General features: G+C 46.2%; 2 protein-coding genes across 2 annotated transcripts; both read right to left on the reverse strand.

The window, feature by feature from the left end:
• Positions 1–1133: 1133 nt before the first annotated feature.
• Positions 1134–5568, reverse strand: gcna (germ cell nuclear acidic peptidase). The gene is made up of 12 exons (XM_030794424.1): positions 5479–5568; positions 5042–5237; positions 4890–4956; positions 4672–4721; positions 4348–4414; positions 4166–4245; positions 3484–3873; positions 3181–3343; positions 2415–2559; positions 2180–2315; positions 1746–1950; positions 1134–1365 (listed from the first exon to the last, which is right to left on the reverse strand). Exons 1-12 carry the CDS (start codon positions 5566–5568, stop codon positions 1134–1136), a joined length of 1821 nt encoding a protein of 606 aa, XP_030650284.1.
• Positions 5569–7689: 2121 nt separating this feature from the next.
• Positions 7690–22501, reverse strand: LOC115805917 (UDP-N-acetylglucosamine--peptide N-acetylglucosaminyltransferase 110 kDa subunit-like). The gene is given in 23 exon segments (XM_030766623.1): positions 7690–8976; positions 9083–9206; positions 9312–9564; positions 9923–10075; positions 11134–11298; positions 11413–11529; positions 11697–11867; positions 12100–12225; positions 12340–12429; positions 12602–12760; positions 12976–13155; positions 13264–13365; positions 13535–13688; positions 13835–13935; positions 14048–14188; positions 14533–14728; positions 14991–15061; positions 15063–15071; positions 15180–15296; positions 19410–19478; positions 19721–19964; positions 20970–21120; positions 22042–22501. Coding segments are annotated over 23 exon segments (3111 nt in total). The 5' UTR covers positions 22079–22501; the 3' UTR covers positions 7690–8795.
• Positions 22502–26046: the final 3545 nt, after the last annotated feature.

Raw genomic sequence — 26046 nt, forward strand, 5'->3', positions numbered from 1 at the left:
GAATGAACTAACTCTGAGTTTTCACTAAACCCGCTTTCTGGAATACCCCACAGTTTAACAAAATCAGACCCAACAAGGCCCCCCTCTTCAACCACCCAAACCCTCCCCTTTTGAAATTCGTTCACAGTAAATGTTAAGTATTTATTGCTTGCCTAAGTGTTTTTGCTTGCCCTTGCTTCAGGCGCTGTGTTCAGGGAGTGTGTTTGTGTGTGTGTGTGTATGTGTGTTTGTTTTGATTCCAACGCTGACCTCATCTGTGTGTGTGTGCCTGAGCCATGACAGAGGGGCCCGTAATGCCCCGCCCAAATCTGCAGTGTAGCTGTATTTTTCTCATAGATGTTAGAGGTTCTCCTGTTTGTACTCCCTCTGCTCTTGATCTAGTCCTCAATGTTTTATACGTACTGACTGAAAAAGTATGAACATATGAATAAATATATATTAAGCAGCTCTTCCTGTCTGGTTGTTTATAATCTGTGTCTGATCTCTCACGGGTTGTTTTTCACCATGTAAGTAACGAGGTGGACACATTCTTTAAATTAAAAATCGTCAGTAGTTTATTTTCACAGTATTTCATGATGAGGGGAACGTCGGAGTTGAAATTCAGAGTTTTTTCTTTTGTTTATTCATTTGTTTATTGTTTAAAAGAGTCTTTTTTTTCCATACAGCATTGTCACAGTACGAGAGACAGATGCCAAATAATTCATCCCTTTATTTTTGAACAAAACAGATACACACACAAACAACGTACACACATATAAAATGGGTTTTAGGACCCAAGGAAAGTATAAAAATCAAATGCAACAATACTTATATCACTTGGTACCAAACATCTGACATTAACTTACTTCACACAACGTTAATATGAAATGTATCAAAAATCTGAGGTCCCTTAGAGCCTTTCTTTTCACAGTTCAAAAATTTCATAGGTCAAGGCCCAGAGAGACTGGCAGTTAATATCTGATCCCTGAAAGACTGTAGTTTACTGCACATGTTCTTAAGCTGCCGGGGTGACAGCCTGGGCCAGTCGCAGGTTCAGTGAGGGCATCTCTCTCTCTCTCTCCTGTCACAGTGAGGTGTGGATGAGGTATAGACATAATAAGACCTGAGGAGGACTCTTATTTTGGAGTGGGCACTCAGCTCTGGCTGAGACGGGTCTTGCTGGCGAAGTCGGCGCTGAGTTTACGCATCACCTCGGCGTGGCTCTGACCCGCCAGCTCCTGCCGGGCCGTTTTATAGTGTTCTTTGACGAAGTTGGCGAAGGGCGTGGCCGCGCGTGGTTTAGAGGGCGTGAGCAGCACCAGCTGACCCTGGCACAGGGCACAGATAAACCTCTGAGTGTCCAGGGACTTGGAGTGACGGCCAATCCTGCCAAGACAAAAGACAAAAAAAAGGCTCCAGTCAGAGGCTGCTCATCTATGGCATTTCTCCCAGCTCTGCTCTCTTTAAACCCAGAGCTCTGCAGGCACTAGGCCCCTCCCTGCGGTAAAATGCCTGATTCAAGTCATCAGCTAATTATCAAGCCTTTACGGAGCTGGAGCAGGTGTGGACCTCACGGGGTAGGACACAGTAACACTGATCTATCACAGTCTAGCAGCTGATACTCAATCACTGACTGCATCACCATGGCAACACTGTAAGGTTAACCAATCAGAGACGCCAGTGTCTGACAGGAGGGTGCCATGTCACGCGTGATGGTGACACAGAAAGTCAAGCGAATAAAACAACACAAACTAAAAAAAACATACGTGTTTTTGCAGCGGTTACATTGGTACTGGTATTTGTAGTTGATGTCGTAGCTGTGGCAGCGTGTGACCATGGGCAGCTCTGGGTGAGCCAGCGTCGCCTTGCGGGCGTAGATTTTCCAGAAGGGTCCGTGGCCATCCCGCACGTTGTTTATCAGCCATGTGGCCGCATGGCACATCTCATGTACCAAGGTGTCTCTGAGACGGTCTGCAGTCAGAGAGACAGAGAGAGAGAGAGAGAGAGACTTCAGCTTCTCCAGAGGGCCATCGGCACAACTTACTCAGCTAACTGTCGTTGTGCAATTAATCAGTCAGGGAAAAAGACAAAAAAACCCAAACAAATAAACAAGCAGGTCTTCACCTTGGTCCTGTGTACTGATGTTGTATATGTGTGAAGAATGAACAACGAAGAGTGAAATGTTGGGAGAAGCTGTTACCTGCCGAGTCACACACTTTGACGGACAGTTCGATCCGAGCGTAGCGACTGCCTGCGTTGCGCTCCTGTCCTGTAATACAAATCCCAGCAGTCTTCCTCAGCTTCTTATTCCAGGTCACGGACATGTCGGAGGGGAGCTGCGTGCACACAAACATTCAGTAGAAACGCAACCGAACGCAAAGCCAATCTTTACTCGGAGAGAGGGAGTCATGACCACACACACTGGGTGTTCTCACCTTGCTGTCAAACACGCTGGAGTTGTAGAGCTGGTACAGTTTGCTGGTCAGTTCTTCTTTATTCTGCTTGAAGCCGCGGCTGTAACTAGATCCGGGATTGGACAGAGACTGAAGGAAGCAGCCTGGGGTTTTGCACATAGCCACTCTGACACACAGACAAACATGGAAATATGTTATAATAATTATACAGTAATTATTACTATAATAATTATAATCATAGTCAGAGACAGAGTCATTGTCCTGTGCTCCTATCTCTGGAATGTTAGATTACAACCAGCTACATGTTCTGCAGCAGCCTGCCATGTAGTGGTCTTTACATTCACACAGACACGTCCTTAACTGCAACAGTCTGTTTAAAACGAACGCACATGCGTCTCACATTAGCGCAGCGTGAGGGTCTGGCCTGTGTATTGATATTTCAGTGTTTACACTGTGTGCACAAAGCCTCCATTGCCGCCAGTGCAGGTGGAGTGCGGTAAAGAGTCACCTATGAGGCTTCAGTATGCTGTTGGCCTAAGTGAGAAGCTATAGCAGAACTAGCAAGGGTCGTGTTATCACACCTTAAACATGACAGCTCACTACTGATGTGTTTCTGAGAGAGTCACTTAACCCTGAGGTTGCTCCACAGATGAATAACCACTAACAGACAGTTATGATCGTAAGTCACTCTTGATAAGAACGCCAGCTAAATAAAAAAAAAAGGTAACTGTAACCATTAACTACAACACACAAGGACTTGGGTTGTAAAGTGAATCTATGGTGGCACCTGCTGGTCGGAGCGGGTCTAGGCTCCGTCAGACTCACGGGTCCGGCCCTGGGGATCTGCACAGGCGTCCGGCCCACCTCGGGCCGATTCACTGGTTTTAGAGAGTTCTCCCTCTGGGCCTTTACAGGAGGATCTGACAAACTCATGGGTCTCTGCTTCGGACCTGCAGTCACAGCCGCTGAGGTCAGGAAAGGCAGAGAAAAGGACAGAAATACAATAGTGTGTGAACTATGAAGTCAGAGTTAACCTTGTGTGTAGGTGACGTAGTTATGGAGGGGTGGCCATGTGAGATGTGTGTGTCACCTGACGGAGGTTTTGGAGATGCCTGAGAGCCCACTTTCCGATTCTTCTTTATCCTGTCCAGTAAAGTCTGGAACTCATCTCCTGAGCTGCCGGAGTCGTCAGGCCTGGTTTGAGCGTGTCTCCGGGGCAACGAGGGGAGAGAGGGGGGAGGAGAACAGGAGAGCGGCGACGACCGGGCACGTTCGGGCTCCCGCCCCTGAACTTTGACCCCGTGCTCCTCTGACGAGGGCTGGGAGAAGGGTCGGGCGTGACGGGTCTTCCAGGTGCTCTTGATGACGATGTCGCTGTCATCATTGCTGTCGCTGAGGAAGACGGGAGAGTCACACTGAGAGAGAGGAGGCCTCTTCACTCGCTCAGCAGCTAGGACAGACCTTGGCGTCTTGGCGTGGCCTGTGTATCGACATTTTTAAATTTTTACATTATTTACATAAAGCCTAGATGGATGACAGGATGTCTTTTACAAAGGAAAGATCAGTCACTTCCCCACAACAGGCAAAAAAAAAAAAAAAAAGGGATAAGTCATCTGTAAAACTTTATTAAGTTCTTGATTTATGTGACAGTGCTTATACTCTGATTGTGAGTCTAACTGTGATTTATAGAAAAATATCTGCGATTTGTTGTATTATAGTATAAAAACTAGGAAGTTTGACAGGGAGGAGAGAAAGACTAGATTTAGAGCTACCTTTGATAGCAGGGGGCTTCCCCTTTTCAAAAACGAAGTCGTCATCGGAGGAAAAGTTGTCAACTATGAAATCTTTAAGACTGTGGAGAGAAAACAGAATGATGGTTCATCCACAAAATGGCCGAGGTAAAAAAAAAAAAATCCAGACAAGGGCTTAATTCGGGACCGCGAATTTCACACACCTGTCTCCACTGCCTGTTACAGCGCGCTGTCTGGGCTGAGTCTGCGGCGTTTTCACTCGACTCAAAACTGACACGTTTAACGCGAAACAAGAAATTACACACAAAGAAATGTTGAAACGTTATTTACGTTTTAAAACATTTTTGAAAAAACACATCAAAAACATATTATTTAAAATTCTGATGCAAGTCATTTAATCTCAAAATATACCATTCGAGCGAAGGAAATTTTTCATTAAAATTGTGTTTTAATAAGAGACAGAGTTCTCCGCTCTTTTGAAAACGACAGTCTCCCACTTTTTGAAACTGCAGTACTCCACTACTTACAGTTTTCAAAGCTGTCGTCGCTATCCGAGCTCAGCACTGGGACTGGTTCCCTTAAAATAAAAAAAGTGGGATTTTCATCAACATTGGAACTGGCAATTGAAATGTGGGGACACTCAAATCGACAATTTTACAAATAAACCAACAATATGTTTCATATGAGGTAAATACAAACACATTTAGCGACACGATGCCTTTGGTCACAGCGTCTGCCAACTCACCTAACTGTTCGTAGGGCCGAGTTTGGCGGTTCAGCGGAAGGTTCAGGCGCCGCTTTTACAGCAAGATCTGCAGTGAAAACGCCAAGAGGATAAGTCAGTCTACAGCCGTGCCGCACACGTTACAGTCCAAAGCAGGTTTTCTTCCAACTTACACTGATCAAAGTCGTCATCGCTAGAGTCAAGCACCACACGGTTCGGGTGCCCCTCTTGTTTTGCAGCCTGATTCTCCTTTTCCGAGTCATCGCTCTCAGAAAACTGGATCTTCAGAGAAGGGTCTTTGCGCAGTAAAGGCCCAGAATCAGAGCTCCCAACGGCTGGACGGCGGGTTTTCTTTACACTTTTTCTCAGCTGCAGGAGTGTTATTATAAAAGAAAACAATTTACAGGCAATAACAAACTGCTGTTTCTGTCAAGTCTGTCGATAACAGAACACACCGTTTCACCGCTTGACACTGGACATTAGTGGCTGATTTGTCAGACTGCATTTGGAATTGAAAACCCCCAAAGCACAGTTACTCGTTTTAAACCTTAATTTTCAAAACGCAGTCTGCCCTCGCCTTTAATAGATCTACTTGTATCTAGTGACTAACCTGCTCTTCGGCTTTATCCAGTCCTCCATCCTCGGCCCAGCCCAGCTTTGCAGCAACTCTCTGGAAGAGCTTTTGGGTATCAGCATCCATTACACCCTGTGGGGGTTTTAAACGGCAGTTTTGCTTTTATAAATTTAATTCACCTAAATATTCTGCTCTCTTAACAGCCAAAACAAATACGCTGTAAGTGGGACGGCAAATCATTCTTATTTGACTTGCTGTGGCTAAGTAATACTGTTATCAATACCACGTTGCATATCATATTTGCAGGAAATCAAATTAGTTCCGAACACAAATGTTTTACGTTAATATCTGTTACATTAATGTTCACGGGAAATGTCTGTTTTATAGGACAGCTAACAGGAAGTAGAGAGCCTGTTTCTACTAACTTGTATAGCATAAACCCCTTTAATTTTCGAAGTCCGTCTGTAGGACAAGGTGACATACATGAGAGAACAGGCACTTTAAACGGCCAGTTTAAACTCAACTTCATGATCTAACTAAGGAAACAAGAAGTAAAGACAGTTTTTAAGAGGAAAATGTTATTGTCTTTCTCATATTAATGAAGTTTAATTTACCTGTACCCCGTGGTCTCCTTTCCGTCAACTTCTCTATTTTCTATCTATGTAGCTACGACTACAACAACGAGGATTCAAAATTAGCGGACAGGAAGTTGTGAACTGAGGAACTGTGTGAAATTAGAAACGGTGAAGTGTTTCCGCCGGGGACAGTTTTCAAACTAAAAATCAAGGGGCGACACCAGTTTGAAACGTTCTTATTACCAAAAATCATACACGGATGAACAGCGAGTCAGCGAGAGATCGACTGATCAAGTGAAATCAGCTTCCACAAACTATCAGTGGAATAAATACAACTGCAGAAACTCTCTCCTTCTGACTCTCCTGAAGTTCCTGTTTTTCTTTCTTTTTTTTTTTTTAATTAAACACCTTTTATTATTATTATTATTATTATTATTATTATTATTATTATTATAATAATAATAATAATAATAATAAAGACAATAATATACTCAATTAGAAATAAATAGAATTAAAGAGAAGAACAAGTCTCCTCACAGTTGACTTTTATTTTGAAATGTATTTCAGCGGCTGCTTAGAGAATGGATTACTGATGCTCAGTTCACGGGGCTGGAGGTCTGTATGGGTAAGGGGGGCTATGCATAGTGATGTATTTCTTCTTCTCTATTCGGTACAGTAATGTTAGACGCTCAAAAATATTTTGGAATAATATAAATATGTTTTAATTAAGAGAAGCGAACACGAGAGTAACACCAAGTGAGAGAGATATAGTTTGGTATTATTGTAATAAACCAGGTATTGATAAACTGTTAATTTGTTGATTATATGAATATAGGATTTCCCATATACAAAGAAACGAGTTAATCAAAAACCTTCTTTTACTTTGTTTCAAACAGAAACTGAGCACTTTGCATAATGTAAAAATAAATAAATAAATAAATAAATAAAATCCGTACAAGCGTATAAGCTTGTTTTGTGAAGTTTTGTAATGTTTACCCCTGACTTTGTAAATATTTGTATTATGTAGTGTGGTGGTGTACATTCTTTTCTAATATTTAATTTTAAAAAAACCTTCTTGAAAAATAGTCAAGTGTTTCTGCAAATACTTGGATCACGGAAAGTGCGCAATTTTAAAATTAGTATAAACAGCTAACTTAAGACCTGTATGTTGCAGTTGCCTAAAGTACACAAAGAGGAAGAAGTTACTTAATACTTCAGCGATTCCAGTTTCACTAAACCGGATGCGTGCACATATTTGAATAGGCCCCCGAAAACAAGCTACCATTGTGATCATCTGTCAAGTGTAACAATTCCAAAGAATCTACCCACAGATGTTTAAACAAGCCGTTTCATGCTTGATTAAGAAGTCTCAAGAGTTGAAATGATACCGATGTCTTTAATATATCCACACACGACAAAAAAAACCCCCAAAAAACATGTAAACAGTTTTTATTGTTTAGAACAGAACGACCTCACTGGGTTTTGATGTATACTCACAACGCTTTATTCAATGACAGGCAGGCACAACAACCTAGCTGAGATTATAGACCAGATCTCTTAATGACCCCGTGCATTATCTGCTATAAGTCCATGGAAATGTCCTAAGCATTATTTCATTTATGTTTTGAGAGAAAGACAATACATGACAGCAAAACAGTTGCGACCCGACTCGTTTCAAAGTTTGCCACATTTCTTTATTTCAACAGGTTTTAGTAAAGAGCCTTGCAGGAAACCCACTGACAGAGCATAAATACGATGGTTAAGAGAGAGACAGACAGAAGTACAAAATAGAGACGGCTTAGAAAATACTTACCTAGGCTGTCCTGCTAAAAATAATCCAAACAAAAGTTTTGCGAGTGGATCAGTACTATGGTGGAAAAGCAGGCCCTTTACACATTTACTGCCCACATGCTCCTGTGTGTGTGTGTCTAGCTCATTTACATCCACTGTTCTCTGACAACACAGAGCAGAGGGGGAGGGACAAACAATTCAATCACATCTAACATTGATATTAGACTGGAAAAACGTTGGCATGTCCTCAAATGTGATCGTCATATTCCAATGCATCTGGGGTTTTTTTTTTGTCCTCTCTTTTAAAGGACATGAATATGCTAAAAAGGTCAAAAAAAAAAAAGAGAGAAAACGAATCAAAAACAAAACAATACCGAAAAGAAGCTGGGCTGTCGATTAACAGGACAGAGTTCATACAGGCATACGTTAAAGCTGATCATTCACTCCAGTGACGTTCCTGTTACCTCCTCCGAGATGCACGACTGTCCCTTTCAACTAAAAACTCTTCTTCCAATTATGAGAAAAAAAAATCACAATTCATTGGAAGGGACTCACTGGTCATCAGGTCCCCTTATAGATCCCACACACAGACAAAGAAGAAAAAGAAAAAAACAAAAACAAAAACAAAAAAAAGCCAGGCCGTCAGGGCCGAGCGTGAATATGTTTCATTCAGAGTCTCAGTGGAGGAGCCAAAACAATCCACAGCTCCTCTCTGGCTCCAGAAACAAAACAGAGAGAGAGAGAGACTTTCAGTCTATGGTGATGGGTGCACAACTGCAGGCTCCATGGAGTCTCTGTGATTTGGGTGAAGATGTGGGGGTGGGGGATGGGCTCAGAGTGGGGGGGGGGGGGGGGGGGGGGGGGGGAGGCGGGGTTAGATGATGCTAAATAGACGACTTTCAGGATGAGGCAGAGCGGTGGGGAGGGACGGGTGACTGGGGGGGGGTTGGGGGGCGGGGCCAGGGAAGAAGAGGCTGACTCAAGAGTTCAGGCGCTCTCGCTGCTCTCGATGGCGGGCAGTTTGACCAGGTGCTCGGGCTTGCCCCCGCTGGCGTGGTGCTCCCACATCTCCAGGTACAGCTTCTCCAGGTCCACGGTGTACTGCTTGGTGTTAAAGAGGGGACTGCAGATGCGCTGCTTCCACACACGGGCACGGATCTTCTTCAGACTGGGGGGGGGGGGGGGAGAGGACACAGGTCAGAGGCACGGTTACAGTCTGGTTCACATAACAGATCAGATATGACACGTCAACCAGAGTAAAACTGTTCACTTACTACTCCATGTCTGTCCCCAGCTTCACGGCCACATCCTCGTAACCCTGGCGACTCTGTGCGATGAGCTCTGGGCACCCAAGACACGTCAGCTGAGACGCTGCCACGCGGGACGCAAGTGTCTCACCTGTGGGGAGGTAAAAAGAGGCGAAAAGTTATGAGCGTTAGATTATAAACTCCTGGTGCAAGGCAAAGCCTCCTGGGCCTGTGGGTGTGACTTAGTGGCGCTGACCTGGCATGGTGACCATGGGGGTGCCAGCCCAGAGGACGTCCATGCCCGTGGTGTGGCCGTTACAGAGGGGCGTGTCCAGGCACACGTCGGCCAACTGGCCGCGCCTAACGTGCTCCTCTTTGGGAGCCACGGGGGAGAAGATGATCCGAGATGCGGGGAGGCCCATGTTCTGAGCGTACTGCTGAATGTTGGGTTCACCCACGGCAGGGAAACGCAGCAGCCAAAGCACGCTGTTGGGCACACGCTTCAGGATCTGGACGACAACAACAACAACAACAACAACAACAATCATCATCAGGGTTTGGTGGATGTTTCCAAGAGCTATTAGTCCTGCCTGTGTATATGTATTAGACTGATATGGTGCATTCTCCTAGAGGTCACTCCAAACATGCGGTACAGTACATCCAACTGTTTCTGAGAGGCAGTGTTTATCAGTTTTACACACTGGTGTCCCCGCCCAAATAATTCATGTTAAACACTCAGGCTCTCCCGAGGCCGCCTGCACTCAGAAGGTCCCAGTTGGACACATCGATAGAACGCTGAAGTTATTTCTGAGATACGAGAGGATTCCCATGTATGGGAAGGAGAAAAGAAAGAAACCCTGCACTTACATTGGCCCACATCTGCAGGGTGGGCGGGTCAATCTTGTAGAGCTGATTGAAGTTGCAGTAAACGATGGAATCCTCAGGGAGGCCGTACTGAGAGCGAGTGGTCACGACAATCGTTCGAGGAACTTCCTCGCCCGTGGCGGCTTTGTTGTTGATCTAAGCATAAATAAATACATATATATACACATATAAAAGCAGGAAACATTAGCTACACAAAGCCCAGTTTAAAAACACAAACACAAACACACACAGAGAGGGAAGGCATGTGCTTTGCTTTGTGATTCTGGTGCCCATTTTTAGACATGCCCTAGTTCCTCCACCTCTAAGCGGCTGAGTGTGGTGTTAAGAGGCCCAGGTGAGGTGAGGGATCTGGGGGGAAGAGGTCGGACAGGGCACGGCCCGTGTGTGCTTCTGCCAGCCGGCCAGAGTGAGCCATACCTGCAGAGCTACAGTCCCAGACACTACAACCTCCTCCACTGTAAAAATCTGCAAAAACAACAACACGGTGTGATGTTCCATCCCCGCCAACTGGCACCGCAGGTTTGACAAGGGCACGCGGGACAGAGAAAGAGTCAGGTTTGCACATTAGAAACGAGTAAAACTGGCTCCCACAAACTGCAGACTGACAGACCGACAGACCAATCACGCGTCATCACCCAACACTCCCACCATCAGCTTGCTTCCGGTCTGTAGCTTTCGGCGCTCGGCTGAAAACCAGTTCGGTTCAATTCGCTCATGGATTAAGGAGAGGCAGACCTCACCGAGTGATTGAGAAACATGAGGACACTGAGGATAAAAGGGCAGTGGAGTTTGATGACAATACTGAGGCCCGTGCAAATTAAGAAAAAGATCACTGAACCGCATTACAACCACAGCAGAGGACCGTGATCACGAGGAAAGAGAAAAATCAATAAGAGCAGATAAAAAATAAAAAAAAACCCTGTAAGGCTACTTTGATCCCAACGGATTATGATTTCCCCCCTCATCCATTTCTGAGCCATGTCCCAACTGGTAAAAAAAAAAAAAACACACACCTGCATCTACTACAATTACTGAAACTGATCTGGTGTTTTGACAAACATGCTGCAAGTGGACAGCAAAGGACAGAGCCATGACCAATGAGAAACAGGCAGAGGACAGAAGAGCCCTCCCTCCTCTGGGCTGTGAGAGGTGATGGTTTGGTGCTGTGCGAGGCTGAAGCTGGCGAGTCGTACCTGCGTGGTGGCCAGGCCGTTGCTGACGGTGAAGCCGTTGATGGTGACCTGGATCTGACCCTGGTTTATCATGTTAATGATGGCTTCAGCGGCAGTGTTCATGGGGATGACTGGCATGGACAGAGCTCCGTTACCATCTGAGCCCTCCTGGTTCTCACACTCCATCTGCACACACAGCGCAAACCACAGGAGAACAACCTTACACACACACAGGACAACTCGCAACGCATACTAATTGCCTTCTGTCTTTTTTTTTTTTTTTTTTTTAAATTCCCTGACCTTGATCACTTTGACGTCCGGCAGGCTGTCCAAGAAAGCTTTGAGGTCGATTCCATTTAGCACGATACGATTGTCGAAGATGTGTCCGTTCGACTTGAAGTCGATCACTGCTTTTTTCTGTGGAGGCAAGTACAAAAGCTCATTTCAACTCAAAGAGGCGGGGACAAAAGACAACGTTCTGAAATGACGCGGAACAGTTTTCGAAACGGCACGCTCAGAATCGATGCGGATCAGGACAGAACAGTTAACGAGGCGGTACAGGGCAGAAGCGGCGCCAGCCTTGCCTTGAGGTGGGGGAACATGTTGGCGTGGTCTCCGATGAAGAAGGTGTTGGGCATGTAGGCCAGTTTCTCAGAGTACTGCTCGCTCAGCTCGACGGGAGACGTCTCCTTATCCGAGATGATGTAGTCCATGAAGGGGGCGCCGCTGGTGCCGGGATAGCCCAGCCACATCGCCTAGGCAACGGGACAAACGGCAACGGGCGATTTTAAAACCCAAAGCATTTCCAAACAAAATGTCACCACAGAAAAAAAAAAAAACAACTCGTTTCCCTAGACCATTAGTCTGGGGACCCTGGGCAACAATGCCAGTATGTCTTGAGCCCCTTCTTCAAGAAACGCTTGCTTCAAAGCTTTACATTACTAAATGAGAGCGTTCACGCAGTGCTCCTGTTTCTGTCTGACGTACCTGAATGGGAGCTGGCCGCAGGGCGAAGAGCTCGTTGCGTGCGCCCTTGGTGTAGCCGTTCATGTTGACCAGGATGTGGACCCCGTCCTGGTGGATTCTGTCGGCAGCCTTCCCGTTACAGGGGATCTGCGGGAACAAAAGGGACCGCAGACATCCGCAGGATGAAAAACACCTGTAACTCTGTGGTTGGGGAATGAGCAGAAAAAAAAACAAAGCAAGAGCAGTGAAACTCCTCCTCACCTGGGACAGGTCGATAAAGTGATGAGCCTCAGCCATGACTTTGACTCTGAAGTTGGTGCTGTCGTCTGGGCTCAAGGCGTAGCAGAAAACCTGAAACACAGAACAAATCAGCGTAAAAAAAAAAAAAATTAATAATTCAACACAACACTGAATCACTGACTGCTCAATCACTGTGAGTTTACCCAAAGAGACAGAGAGTCTGGCCGTTGATAAAAAGTAAAAACGTAAGACCCATCGAGGGTCGGCGGTCAGACGGACTCACCTCAAACTTCTCAGAGTTGTGCATGCCGGGGATAGACTGCATGAGGTGAGAGGTGGGGTGGTTGCCAAAATCCGAGCTGACGTAACCCACACGCAGACGCCCTCCGCTGGACTTCAGGTCTTTAGGATGCTCATAGGGAGGTTTGTGCAAGGCATTGATCTGTGAGGCACCAGCAAAACGTCACATTAACCAAAACACGTACGAGAATAACCTTCCACGACAAAACTGACTAACCGCTTCGTCTAAGAACAGGCATTTCCACATAAAAACACTAGTACACGCTTCGGGGGGAAAAAGGGGCAATGTTTCATGAGATATTAGCTCACTGGGGGTGGATGGAAACAGGGAACAGATTCGGGGTCAGAGGGTCAGACCTTGTCCAGGCACAGGTTGCCGTGTCTCTCGGCGATGGCTTTGCGGAAGCTGTGAGACAGAGGGTAGAGCATGCTGTGGTGAGGGTGCACTGAGGGCAGTCTGTTCTTGTCCAGCTGGTCGGCCACGATGCTCACCAGCTTCTTCATGCGCTCGTCATAGTCCGTCCAGTCGCACACGATCTGCCGAGGGGAAACAGATTCACGGTTTTAAGACTCAAGGCCTCATTCGGGGAGGGCGGGGCGAGGTTTTTTTTTTTTTTGGGACGAGCTCTCGTGAGCAGCACCCACCTGGAGACAGTGGGCCAGATTACAGTAAGCGTCGGGGAAATCGGGCTTGAGCTTCAGGGCTGTGCGGTAAGATGCAATAGCTTCTGGAATGTTCCCGGAGTCCTGCGGCAACAACAAAATCCCACATTTGGTACATGACCAAACACAAACACAAACTTAAAACACGAAACAAGGTCTGGGTTACTGTGTTTCAAATGACGGGCTTGACCTGTGACTGGCTTGTGTGTGTGTGTGTGTGTGTGTGCGTGCGCGTGGGTGTGCGTGGCAGTACCTTGTGTATAGAGGCGAGGTTGCTGTGGGCGTCGGCGAAGGCGGGGTTTATCTGAATGGCGCGTGTGTAGCACTGAAGAGCCCCCTGCACATCCTGCATTTCCTTCAGCGTGTTGCCCATGTTAGAGTAGGCGTCGGCAAACGTGGGGCTGATTCTGAGCGGAGAACAACGCGCACACACCCCGATTACAAAACAATTACAAACAATCAGCTACAATCCATCATCTCAAAGCCACATAAAGAAAAAAAACACCCCACACCAGTGTATCCAGTGAGAGAGAGGATGGATGCTTTAACATACCGAATGGCCTCCTTATAGTGCATGAGAGCCTCCTGCAGCTTGCCCTGCTGCTGAAGGACACTGGCAAGATTAGAGTGGGCTGCAGCAAACTCAGGGAACACCTAAACACACACACACACACACACACACACACAGACAGACAACACTAGGTCAGTCACGGCTTAACATGAGGGATGTTAAAATGCCCTGAGCGTAGTGTTGACGTTTTCTGACCTCCAGGGCTTTTCTGTAGAGCTGCACAGCCTCTTCGATGTTCCCCTGCTCCCGTTTGATGTTGGCAAGGTTGTTGAGGGAGTCGGCGTGTGTGGGACACAAGCGCAAGGCAGTGTTGTAGCATTCTTCAGCCTCAGACACCTGAGAGAACAGACAGGCCACCAGCGTTAACACACGTACCTCCACAGACACAGGAGAGACTCGACACAGCCTGATGAGGGAGGCCGGTTAAACCTAATCACACTACATCTCTTTCCTCTGATCATTTACAGCCAGTTAGTCCATTCAAAGCAGCTAAAAACCTTTCAAAAGACACACTGTATTTCACCGTCAGATCTGACCTACCCTCGTACAACAACACAGCAATACAAACCGTCTTTTATGCTACCTATGGTGCACGTTTAAAACACAAAACATGGTTCTGTCAAGACGGACACACACACACACACACACACACAGACAGACTGAGTATATTAGGGGCTTACATTTCCCTTCTCCTTCAGGGCATTGGCAAGGTTACAATAGGCATCGGGGAAGTGAGGCTGGAGCTCAATGGCACGGCGGTAAGTGTCGATGGCCAGGTCGATCAGGCCCTGTTCGTAGTAAACGCACGCCAGGTTGCCGTGGACGACAGCATGGTTGGGACTCAGGCTCAGGGCGCGGAGGTAACCAGCAACAGCCCTGTCACCGGGAGAAGACCAATAACAATCCAGGTCAGCGATGAAAACGCAGACTAAAATGAGTTAAAGACACACTGCCCGTGACCGTGACCTGGGGACCATGGGTCACACACTAAAAAGAGGGCGGGGCCAACCCCTGCTGGTTTTCATCAATGTGGTATCTAATTGGTTAAGGCATGCGCACACACACACACACACACACACCTGCTATCAAGCCTACATTAAGAGGTGATGACAAAACACACATTAAAAGGAGAGCTCACCTGTCAAAAATGCGGGCTTCTTTCAGAACGTTGCCCAAGTTGATGTACGCATCCAAGAAGTTTGGGTCCAAATGTCACGGCCTGGAAAACAAACGTACAGAGTATTACAATTACCAAAGCCCAAAACCCAACCACTGAAGACAACACGCTACAGCGTTCACTCAACAGGCGTTCAAGAAGCACACTCACCTTCTCAAAATGGTGGATGGCCAACCAGATCTCTCCCTGGGCATTGAACACACAGCCCAGGTTGCTCCAGGCCACGGCAAAGTTAGGCTGCGTCTCAATAGCCTTCAGATAACAAGCCTTAGGTGGGTTAACAATGAAAACCAGAGGAGGAGGAGGAGGAGGAGAGAGAGGCAGAGTGAAGTCGAGGGAGGAAAGGAGGGGAGGGGGCGAGGGAGGGAGGGAGGGAGGGAGGTTTGTAAAAGAATAAAATAAAAAGATTGAATAAAAAGGAAGAAAAGAAAACAAAAAGGGGCAGATAAGACATAGTTAGTGTTCGTTCTCCGCTAAAGCAAAAAGTGAGTCTACAGCGTGGGCTCGCGGGCGCCGAACTCTGCCGCGCTAAGCTGCACGCTTATCCCTACGCTGCGCCAATCCGACCCGCTCCCACACTCAGACCGCCACGGTTCAGTTATGCTCTCCTCCACACCAAGCCTTTGCCACGCTAACAGGATCCCGTCGCTACACCCCTACCTTACCGAATGATGCCCCGGCGGAATCTGCCAAGTTGTGAATTTCGACAGCGACTACGCGTAAAAAACGTCTTGAGACGTCCGAGACCGGACCAGAGCGCTTTGCTCTCTCACAACCTCGCGTGCCGAGTGCTGAGTGCAGGTGAAGGTCCCTGTAATGCCAGCGCAAAATGCCACGCGGGCGGCGGCGGTGGTACCCGCCGCTCCGCGGTCGCCGCCAGCGCTAACTCCGGCTCAGTGCGCCAACCGCAGACCTGGTGCCCGAGACCCTGAGAACCCATCAGACTGGCACACGCTCGGATACCCGCTGCCCTTCAGGACAACCAGGTTAACGAAAGGGGAGGGGGTCGAAAGCGTAAGTCCAGGATCTCATTATCATTTTGCAGAGGGGGGGGGGGGCGGGGTTAGAGAGGAATGAATGATCTTTATTAAAGATGACAAAAACGTGGAACATGCCAATGATGTCCTCTACAGGGACAGGGGTCCGCTGGGTGCCACGCTGGCTGGGGGGGGCAGAGGGGCGTGTGAGGTCTACGGCCGGCAGGCCGGGGGGGGTGAGGGGGTAAAGGGGAGGCATGTGGTGAGCACACGCGCATGCGCCCGCGCCCGCGCCTTTGGTCACGTTTGAAGGTTTTTTGTCGCTGCGCAGCCCTTGCGCCACTGTAGACTCACAGCGCATCATCTGTTCAGCAGAAACGCTGCAACTCCAAATAAAGAAGAAAACAAAACTTCATAAACCCAAAAATCAACAGGACCAAAAAAATAAACAAATAAATAAATAAAACAATAAAAAAAAAAAAATCAATCAACGAGTAAGAGAGTTAGAGGGATCTTACTGTTTGTTTGTTTGTTTGTGTTTTTTTTTTTTGTACTGAATCCAATCCATTTGTCTTTTAATTACTTCTAGAAAAAAAGCTGGCCGATGTTAAAGTTGTGAAAAAAAGAAAAAAAGGAGTGTTTATCATACTTTCTTTCTCTTTTAATTACTTTCTCTCGTTTTTCTTTTGTTCTTCAAAGGTAGCCACAAGACAGAAGAACTCAGGCATGAAGTGTTTTTCTTTTGTTGTCAGTTACAAACCCGTTACCATATTTTGGGACTTTGTCTGGGGGGGCGCCCGCAGCTGGAAGAGGAGGAGGAGACTGTGGCTGCTCTAGTGTTCCTGTCCGCCAGGCACCTACGCGGGGGAATTGTGTCACCCACCTGAAACCTTCTAAATAACAATATCAGTGGTGGAAAAAACCAAGAGAGACAAAATAAGAAAAAAAAAAGAGCGTTAGTAATAGTTGGCAATCAATACATTTGTTTCACATGGACATAAAAAGTATTTTATTCAGAACAAAACAAAGCAAAATAAAATTAAAAAAAAAAAAATAAAAAAAGAGGAAAAAAATGAACTTAACCTATTCTTAGTTTCCAGTCATGCAATGTAAAGGGACTTACTTTACCTTTTTTTTTTTCTTTTTTTTTTAAGGAGAGATCAGAAAAAATGCTAGGGGGACAGGAGAGAAGAAAGGCTTCAAGTGATACTTTTATTTTGAAACCCAAAGTGACTGATTTTATCTTCCTGTTGGGAAAAGGAGGGAGGCTTACTGGCTTGATCTTTCCCCAAATGAACTGATCAACATTTCCTTGGGTATGATAATATTAATAAATCATGGCATACTCAGAGAGAAAACCATAAAAAAAAAAAATATATCAATGATTCTTTTATTTTTTTAATTCTTCTTACTTGGATGAAATTAATACCTTTGTTTTCTTTATCCTGTCCTGTTTTCCTGAATCCTGGCCAATGGGTAAGGGGGGGAAAAAAAGGCTGGGGTTTAATGATTTGTATCTAGAAGCCTCCACAGCTCTGAAATAAAGAGGTCAATGCTTTTGCTGCGCGTGCGTATTTCTCTCTCTCTATCCCCACCTCTGACGCGTGCAGTGGAGTGCAGATTTGGAGCTGTCTGCCTGGCTCAGCCTGGGGCTAACTCACGGTCCTAAAATAAGCAACCGCTCAAACACTCTGTCACTGACCCGGCCGCTCTCACTGGAGAGGCTGGCGGGGAGTTACGGTGGGATGGTGGGATGGGGCCGAATTGAATGGGATGTCTCGTATGAGAGAGGGGGGTATAATGTGGGATGGGGGTGTTCGGGGATGGGGTGTTTCTTGTTTTTGAAGGGGGGGGGGGGGGCGCGTGGTGAATGAGGTTAATGTGGAGCCCCTGTACAATGTGAGCGGGTTTGGCTGGAGGGGGTCAGGCAGACAGCTCTTGAGCGCGCACACTCCACGGTCCCTGTGCGAGCGCGCGGGGGGGCTGGAGCGACCGGGTCATGGGGGGGGGGACACTGCTCGCACCCAGGTGATCCTCCCCACTCCTCCCCCCTCAGGCATCAAATAAGAGGGCTTCTAACCAGCAGGAGGACAACACTGCCGACCAGGTCAAGCTCAATCAGGCCGAAGGACAGAAGGTCCATGCGAGGTCACGGAGAAGCCGAGCCAGGGGGCCGTTTCTTACTGTTACAGAGACAATGCAAATCTGCACCAACTGCTTACAAAACAGCTTTTCTTTTTCTTATTTTGAGTTATCGTGAGTGATGTGGAAGAGTAGCCGTTTATGATTTGAGAGGGGGATAGAAAGTAAATAAACAAATAAATGGAGACATGTTAGAAGCCATCTTATTTTTTGCAGAGCAAAGATCAACTAAACTCCATCAGTCCACTTTTTTCTCGCAAAGACCGAGCCAGCTTTATCCCTCCAGAGGTGCTACAGCACAAGCATGCCAGTCTAACAGTAGGTGTTTTCAGGTCCCCGGTGGGGACAGACTGAGGAGGCCAGCCTTTCTTCCTGTGTGAGGAGGCGCTGACTGACAGCCAGGCCTGGGAAGGGGGGGGGGGAGCACAGTGTATTTCCACTGAGAGAAGCAGAGGAGGAAGAGGGAGGGGAGGCAGAATGGAACAAGAGAATGAAGAGAATGGAGATGCCTCTAGTCTTCACAAAAATAAACAAAAAAACAAAAAAACAAAAAAAGGGAGGTATGACGCTTTCTTCAGACATTATGACAAGGGGGGGCGGGGGGGGGGGGTGTGTAGTTCAGAAAAAAAATAAATAAGTAAATAAATAGATAGATAAATAAAATTCTAAAAAGCAACAACTGGCCTTATCTAGATAGGAGTATCATACCAGCCCATTGGCTGGGGGAATGTTAAAGTGGAGATGGGGAGTTATTCTCTACTCTTCTTCATGTCTGTGTGAGAAAGACCTCCGTGTGTGCGTGTGCGTGTGTGTGAGAGAGAGAGTGAGTAGTGTGTACCTGTCTGTGCTGTATGTCAGAGTGAGTGGAGAGAGAGAGAGAGAGAGAGAGAGAGAGAGAGAGAGAGAGAGAGAGAGAGAGAGAGAGTGAGTGGAGAGAGAGAGAGAAAGAGAGAGAGAGAGAGAGAGTGGGTGTGTGTGGTGAAGGCAGGTGGGGGGTGGGGAGGGACAGAGAGGAGGGGTCAGCAAAAGGTACCACGCTCAGCAGAGCAGGTGGACAAGAGGGTCTACGGGCAAAAAAAAAAAAATTCTCTAGAGACTTCGAGCCCAAAAGGACAGTAAGGGCCAGGTTAGGATGACAGAAAAACACACACACACACTCACACACACAAATAAAAAGAAGGAAAAACAAAAAAAAAAAGAAAGAAAGAAACTAAATAAACACATTACACATGTTCATAGCCGCCGACCGGTTGCAACATACCTTAGCCTCTTCCAAGCGCCCTAGCGCTTTGAGCAAGTTTCCCAGGTCGCTGCGAACACAATACAAATCCTGCACCAGAAAAACAAACATATCACAATTATCAAACACAAACAAGCAGTGCTGTTTTAATTCTATATAAACAAGTGTCTAGTGCACAAGACCAGAGATCCGGGGCCGTAAGCACCACACGTCTCTGCTATGACAACGTGGGATCGGTTTCCCTTTGGGCACAAACAATGGGATGCATGTTGTTTTTGTGGGGCAAAAAAAAAAAACTGATCTCAGATCAGCCTCGTTCTAAGAGCACTCACAGGGTTATACTGTAAGGCAGACACGTAGGCCTGCACGGCTCCCTCCATGTCCCCCGCCGCCACCAGCGCCGCGGCCAGGTTGATGTATCCGTCGATGAAGTCGGGTTTGAGACGAAGGGCGTGGCGGTAATGCTCGATGGCCTCCTGCAGCTGGCCCCGTTCCTTGTACACGTTGCCCAGGTTAGAGTAGGCCTCCGCCAGCATGGGGTTCTGCTTGATGGCCAGAGTGCTGAAGTGAGCTGACCTGTAGGTCAGGACAAAATAAAAAACAAGAACACGAGTGAGTCTAATCAGACGTGCCCCCGAGGCTGGGGAGGGTCTTATCTCCTGCTCCACAAAACTTTCCGCAGGAGAAACAAAACAGATATAAAAATAAACAAACAAATAAAAGCGAGACGCTGCGCTTAAAAGCAAATGAGGGCAAGCGTACTGGAACCAGATTAGATACGATGCTCTTCCCACTAACTGGATATACCCAACTGATGAAATCACCATTTTGGACTGAGTAGCATCACAGGTAACTGTACCATTTCTGCAAAGTCATCCACATTTGCTTACCATGTCACTGAGAGATGCACTGTTGAACTACATCCTTCTGGAAAAACTAACAAGCTCTAATGTTTAAATATTGTCTGACTGGAGTGTTTTGTGACAGGTTGTCAAGACCCAGTTTGACCAGTCAGGTACTCAGTCTCTCAGAGGATTCATGATGTTTGTATATAAACCAAAGACATCACCAGGATCCATTTCCTGTTCATCTGTCCACTTTCAAATTAAACTTTGCTTTACAGACAGGTTACATCCAAATGCAGATTTTAGATATACGTGTCTAACACAATCCATTCACTTTACCAAATAAGGGCATATCCATGCAAGCTCATATCAGATACTACAATAAAGCCAAAGACAGAGAAATAAATTTCCACTTCGTACTAATAACAATAACACCCAACCAGTAACACCCAAACAGTTATATTACACCCACACCCCCCCCCCCATCAAAGACCATTTCAGAACAGCAGAGATCATGACCACCACCGAAGTACAATTAGAACATGGACGCGTGTTGCCAGTGAACCCTGTGGGGGACGGAAGGAGAAGGAGGGGAGGAACTGAAAGTGAAACATCCAACAGACGACTGAGCCATTGAACACCATTCGTTAGCGTGAGCAGCTACAGCCGAGAAGCAGCAGGCCCCTGCACTGTCCAGGTGGCCCAGCCAGAGACTGTGCCGCCCCGCCCACCTCACCTGTCGAGCCTACGGCACTGGAAGTGGATGGAGGAGAGCAGCAGCAGAACCCCGGTATTGTCGGGTTCCTGTCTCCACAGCTGCATGCAGTGCCGCTCTGCCGCCTCAAAGTCGCCCGACTGATACTCGCGGTGCGCCAACTCTGCCAACCCTTGGAAGGAAAGCATACGTTTTGTTGGTTCTGGAGCACCAACGCGAACCCGAGGAGGGGGGGGGGGGAAACAACATGTTAGAAGAAATGGAAATGCAACAAAACATGACTCAAAAATAAAAAAAAAAGAAAGACCAAAATAAGGATGAAATGATATGAAACTTAATCCACTGTCATGACGTATACATTTGATCAAGATCATACATACAGACCAAAGCCTAATCCACTCACAAGAAAGTAGTGCACAAAGTACAGGATGTATTCATGAATTTTAATCGTGCAAATCAGCAATTCTATACTTAGTGTGAAGAAAAACGTGTTCCATTAAGCCGTATATACCCGGGACTGTACACACGTGTAGATTTTAACGCGTTGGTCTCTCTCAAGCATGTTCAGCTTCTACTACTTGCGGCTACGTCAATTTAGCATTTTAAATGCTGTTTTGATGAAAAGCGCGTGGCTAAGCAAATGACATGAAATGCATGAAAAACAGGAAATGTGTTGAAGCACGAATGATGGAGCCCAAATGATGACAAAACAGGGGAGAAAGAAATACCGCAACATTCTTAGACTTATGCCAACAGCTCGTGATGAATTCATAAGTGTACACGCAGTACTTGATTGAAAATATATGATACAAAAGAACTGTCCAATTGACTACTGTGATGTCTCTTTCCTTAAGCATCTTACCTATGCCTATGCAAAAGACATGCTAGTTATGTGTCTGACTACCTACGACAGCTAGCGTTAACATCATAGATATATGACAAACAGGCCCGGTAACCTAATCTTTCATCATGTTAACTGATTAAGGGACAAGAGCGGATCATTCGGCCGAAAACTGACTTAATAAGTTAACTGATTCGTGATTGGTGTTAGTACATTAGCAAAGCTAACATTAAATGTATCTGTCACGTTTACCTGTGCTATCAGCCACGTTTCCCACTGAAGACGCCATCTCCCCTTCAGTCTTCGAGTCTTGTACAGTGGTCGTCAGTGTGACTAAATATACGGTTCGAAGAAAATTAACAAGAGACACAGACTTGCACTTGACGATAAATTCGACGAAGGGATCCGAAGTGGAAGCTACAATATAACATATGCTAGCTAGCTAACTACGCTCCCACTGTTTTCTCTAGATAAGCGACCAAGGGACGTCTCGATACTTGCTAAGCTAAATAGCTAGCTTCGGGTTACATATACATATATCAGACGCCACTGATCACGTTTGGTCTTCTTTTTGATCTTTGGCGTTCGCTCGATAAAGAGAGACACGAGTCTACGAAACAGATAGGTCAAATCTATCGGTATTAAATTCAAATGTCGGGCGCGTCTGAATGTAGCGCTAACACCATCGCAGTGTTTCTGCTAACAAAGCGAATACTCTGATCTGAAATGGCGCATATGAGCGGGACTTCTTTTTCTAGAAAGTTAGACCCATCCCACTACACACTACACTGGCGCTTTAAACAGATAAGATAGCGAATCCCTCGTATAATTTGTAGAGCACTTGAATTTCGAAGATCTGCGTATAACTTCAAGTTTTCATTATTGTAACTGATTCTATTGTTTACGTGAAATTGTTTTTGCTGGAGAGTCTGCCGTGCTTAGGTCTTTTTAGTTGTGTTACTGCGCGAGCCATTGCGGCAAACTGAACACCCTGCCAATCAGAGCGGTAGAAAAAACAACAACTCTGCTAATCTTGCCAACAGCGCCACCGTGTCACGTGTGATTGGACTAGCTGGTGTAAAAGGAGTCGAGGTTGTAATGGTTATGTGTCTGAAGGACGCCTGAACTTAAGTATATATTTTTGACCATTCGAAGTCAACGAAAGTTCCAGTATGACGAAGAGCTAGTGCACTGAGCTAGTGCACTGAGACTTCAAAAGGGAGAGCTGGTTTAGAACCTCTTTGTGGCGCTCTTCCTTGGGTTCCTCCGCTGGGGCAGTCTAGACCGCTTTTGTCGGCGGAACACAAAGTAATGCAAAAATTAGAGCGAGTAATTTATAGGTACAAAGAAGAGACATATCGCCGAATGATATATTTTTGTCTCTGCACGAACCTATGTTAACGTTAAGACGTAAATAGACAGTAGAGGGCAGCTAAACACTCTTGAAGAAAGGTACCCAAAATAAGTACTGTCAATCTTAGACGTGAGCATGGCGCTTTCTGTGTTTTCGGCCTAGAGGTTGTTATTGAACCATCATGACTCCACACATAGTACATTTGAGAATGTGTTATGAACAAACAGGTAAAGGGACGGTTGTCTGCCTAGGGGACGTTTTATACCCGTAAATCGCAGTCGGTTTTTTAATCTCTTCAAGTGCCCGGGTACTGTAGAATGCGACTCAGTCCCTTGTCATCACTCTCTGCATTTACCCTTTAATATCCATTCGCATTCACAACGACGCACGTGTAAATGAACAGCCGAGAGAGCAAACACATCGCAGTCAATTCACAGTCTCCCCCACACAACCTCTCAGATTGACTGACAAGTTGGAAGAGCCCCTGAAAGCGCTGGCCTGAGATATTAGTCTCATTAACTTCCAATTTTGTTCCCAAGAAGCGCAGCGCAACTGTTTGCTTCTCAGTGGTCTGTATGGGAAAGGGCTGACATCATTGCCCGTGATAGTGCTGAACTGTGGGGTTTTAGTGCATCAGGGCTCTTTCTGTGTGTGTGTGTGTGTGTGTGTGTGTACACGCATGCCCCACTTCCTCAGCAGCCCTGGCTTGGCTGTTGCCTTGGGAAATGTTGGCATGGAGAATGATGTCAGGGCCGTTTCTGTGGAGATCTCATCTGACATCTTTTATCTTTGTGCAGGCCTCACTCTGGTTAGGCAGAGCGGACACCTCTGTCCTCTGATCAGCCAGCACTATATTCCCACAACGTGCCCGTCTTCTCACAAAGGCACGAGATATTTTAGGCAACACGCAAAACAGAAAATAAGGGTCAGTCTGACAGGGTGCCGTCCTAATAAAGCTGGTTCCCAACAAAGTGATGTCTGGGGGTTTTTTTTGGGGGGGGGGAGGGATATTCTTTTTTTTTTTTTTTTTTTTGGAAAATAGGGTGGTCAGAGCAAAACAAAACAAAATAAAAAAAAGTTGTTACTTTACCTAAGTCACCCAGAAAAGGAGGCAGCCAAGAAAATTGTTCACCTTTATCACGGAGATCCAGATACTGCGGATATTAGGTTGATATGTACCTGTGCGCTTGGCCCATATAAATTCACCGTTATAGCACTGAGTTTTCAAGCTTTTGCATGAGTCTTTTTGTGCTCAGGTCAACATACCCGCTGTGTGTTTGGTCTGGTCAGTCATATTTTCCACCATTGTTCTTTGTTTACACTGTCTGGGGCTGTTCTAATCCCTCTGGGACTGCTACTGACAGCACTTGGCTGTGAAATCCAACTGAGGAGTTCGCCATTACAATCAAGTACTTTGCAACACACACACACACACACACACACACACACACTAAAATCAAAATCATAACAGCTATACCAGTCGTGAAAACAAAGAGGAAGAAATCAACACAGATTAATCCAAACAAGCAGATATAGTTGTTATCCTAATCCACCATCAATGTTTGCTGTCCATTAAGTTGGATATGATTACTGAAGTTTTCAGCAGTTTTTGTTTTAAAACATTAGATCCAATTCCACCCTGCCAGTACAGGCTCTGGCTGTGCCTGGCCGATTGTGTTTGCCTTCCAGAGTTTCCTTCCCCTGGTCTCAGAATCAGCAATGCCAACATCCTGCGCTCGGATTTGCCTGGACTTGCACGCCGCTCCATTCACCACGCTACCAAGTGCCAGCATAAAACCCCTCGAGCTGTCTGTACAGTGTACCTGAATGTTCCTCTGACACACTTGGCAAATGCCGAACAGGCGATTTGTTTTGAACAGCCAGTTCAGGTCACAAAAAGAATACTGAGATTTGAGGTCAGAGCTCACACAGAGGAAATAACCGTCTTCGGGTTACTCCGGCTTTATTAGAGGATTTGGTCATTGAAACGTCAGCCTCAGCGGAGTCTTTTGTACGGAGCTGGCGTCCTAAACATTCACGCTCATTGCACTTTTCATGCATTAAATGTCATTCAGATTGTGTTGGTAGTAATATGGGTAATACCTACAACTTGCTTGTGGTTTCACATGGAGCATTAATTGCTTTCACTGTTACAAATGATCATTCCCACGATTAGGACGCTAAATTAACTGACTGGGCTCTGCAAATTGAAGCACTGTTACCTGCTTACATTATCATTGATATAAGTATTCAATACAAATATAGAAACTGAATATTCTCATTGTCAACTGTAACAGCAGAAAAAACATTGTTCTGGTGATTTGTACAATACCCAAAAGAGCCTCTAGAGGGGGCACAAAGTTACCCGCCTGTTTCTCACGCTTGAAATGCTCCAACCACACAACCTGTCTGAACAGAGAATGAATCTCTCAGTGAAATCAGATGGACGTATGAGGATTGCACTTTTCTCATGCCGTTAGTGTGTAAACATCCGTTTTCACCGTAAGGTGAGGAGATGTCTCTTTCTGTCTCATACATTCTTATACATTCGTCCAACTCCTATTGAACAAAGGGTTTACACTCAGTGCCAGGTCCGTGAGCTGTGATTTTAGTCAGCGAGTCAGAGCTGTGTTAAGTGCAGTTTTTTAACAGCCGTGCAGTTGAGCTGCATTAAAATGATAGCCCCCTCTGACGTTACCCATCAAACGTGCGCTCGGTCATTATTGGCAGAAACCACTTTGTGAGTGACACATAAAAACACTCAGAGAGACCGCAGAAGCGGCCAGCTGAGACCCTTTAAACATCAGGTGCTGCTCATTTGACTGATGCCTGTAGCTTCAACTTAATGTGTTCGTCAAACATAGCGGCGAGAGAGAGAGAGCAGTGTACGTTTTATGGTCATA

The sequence above is a fragment of the Chanos chanos genome, chromosome 2 (genome assembly GCF_902362185.1).
Source record: "Chanos chanos chromosome 2, fChaCha1.1, whole genome shotgun sequence".
Taxonomy (NCBI): Eukaryota; Metazoa; Chordata; class Actinopteri; order Gonorynchiformes; family Chanidae; genus Chanos; species Chanos chanos.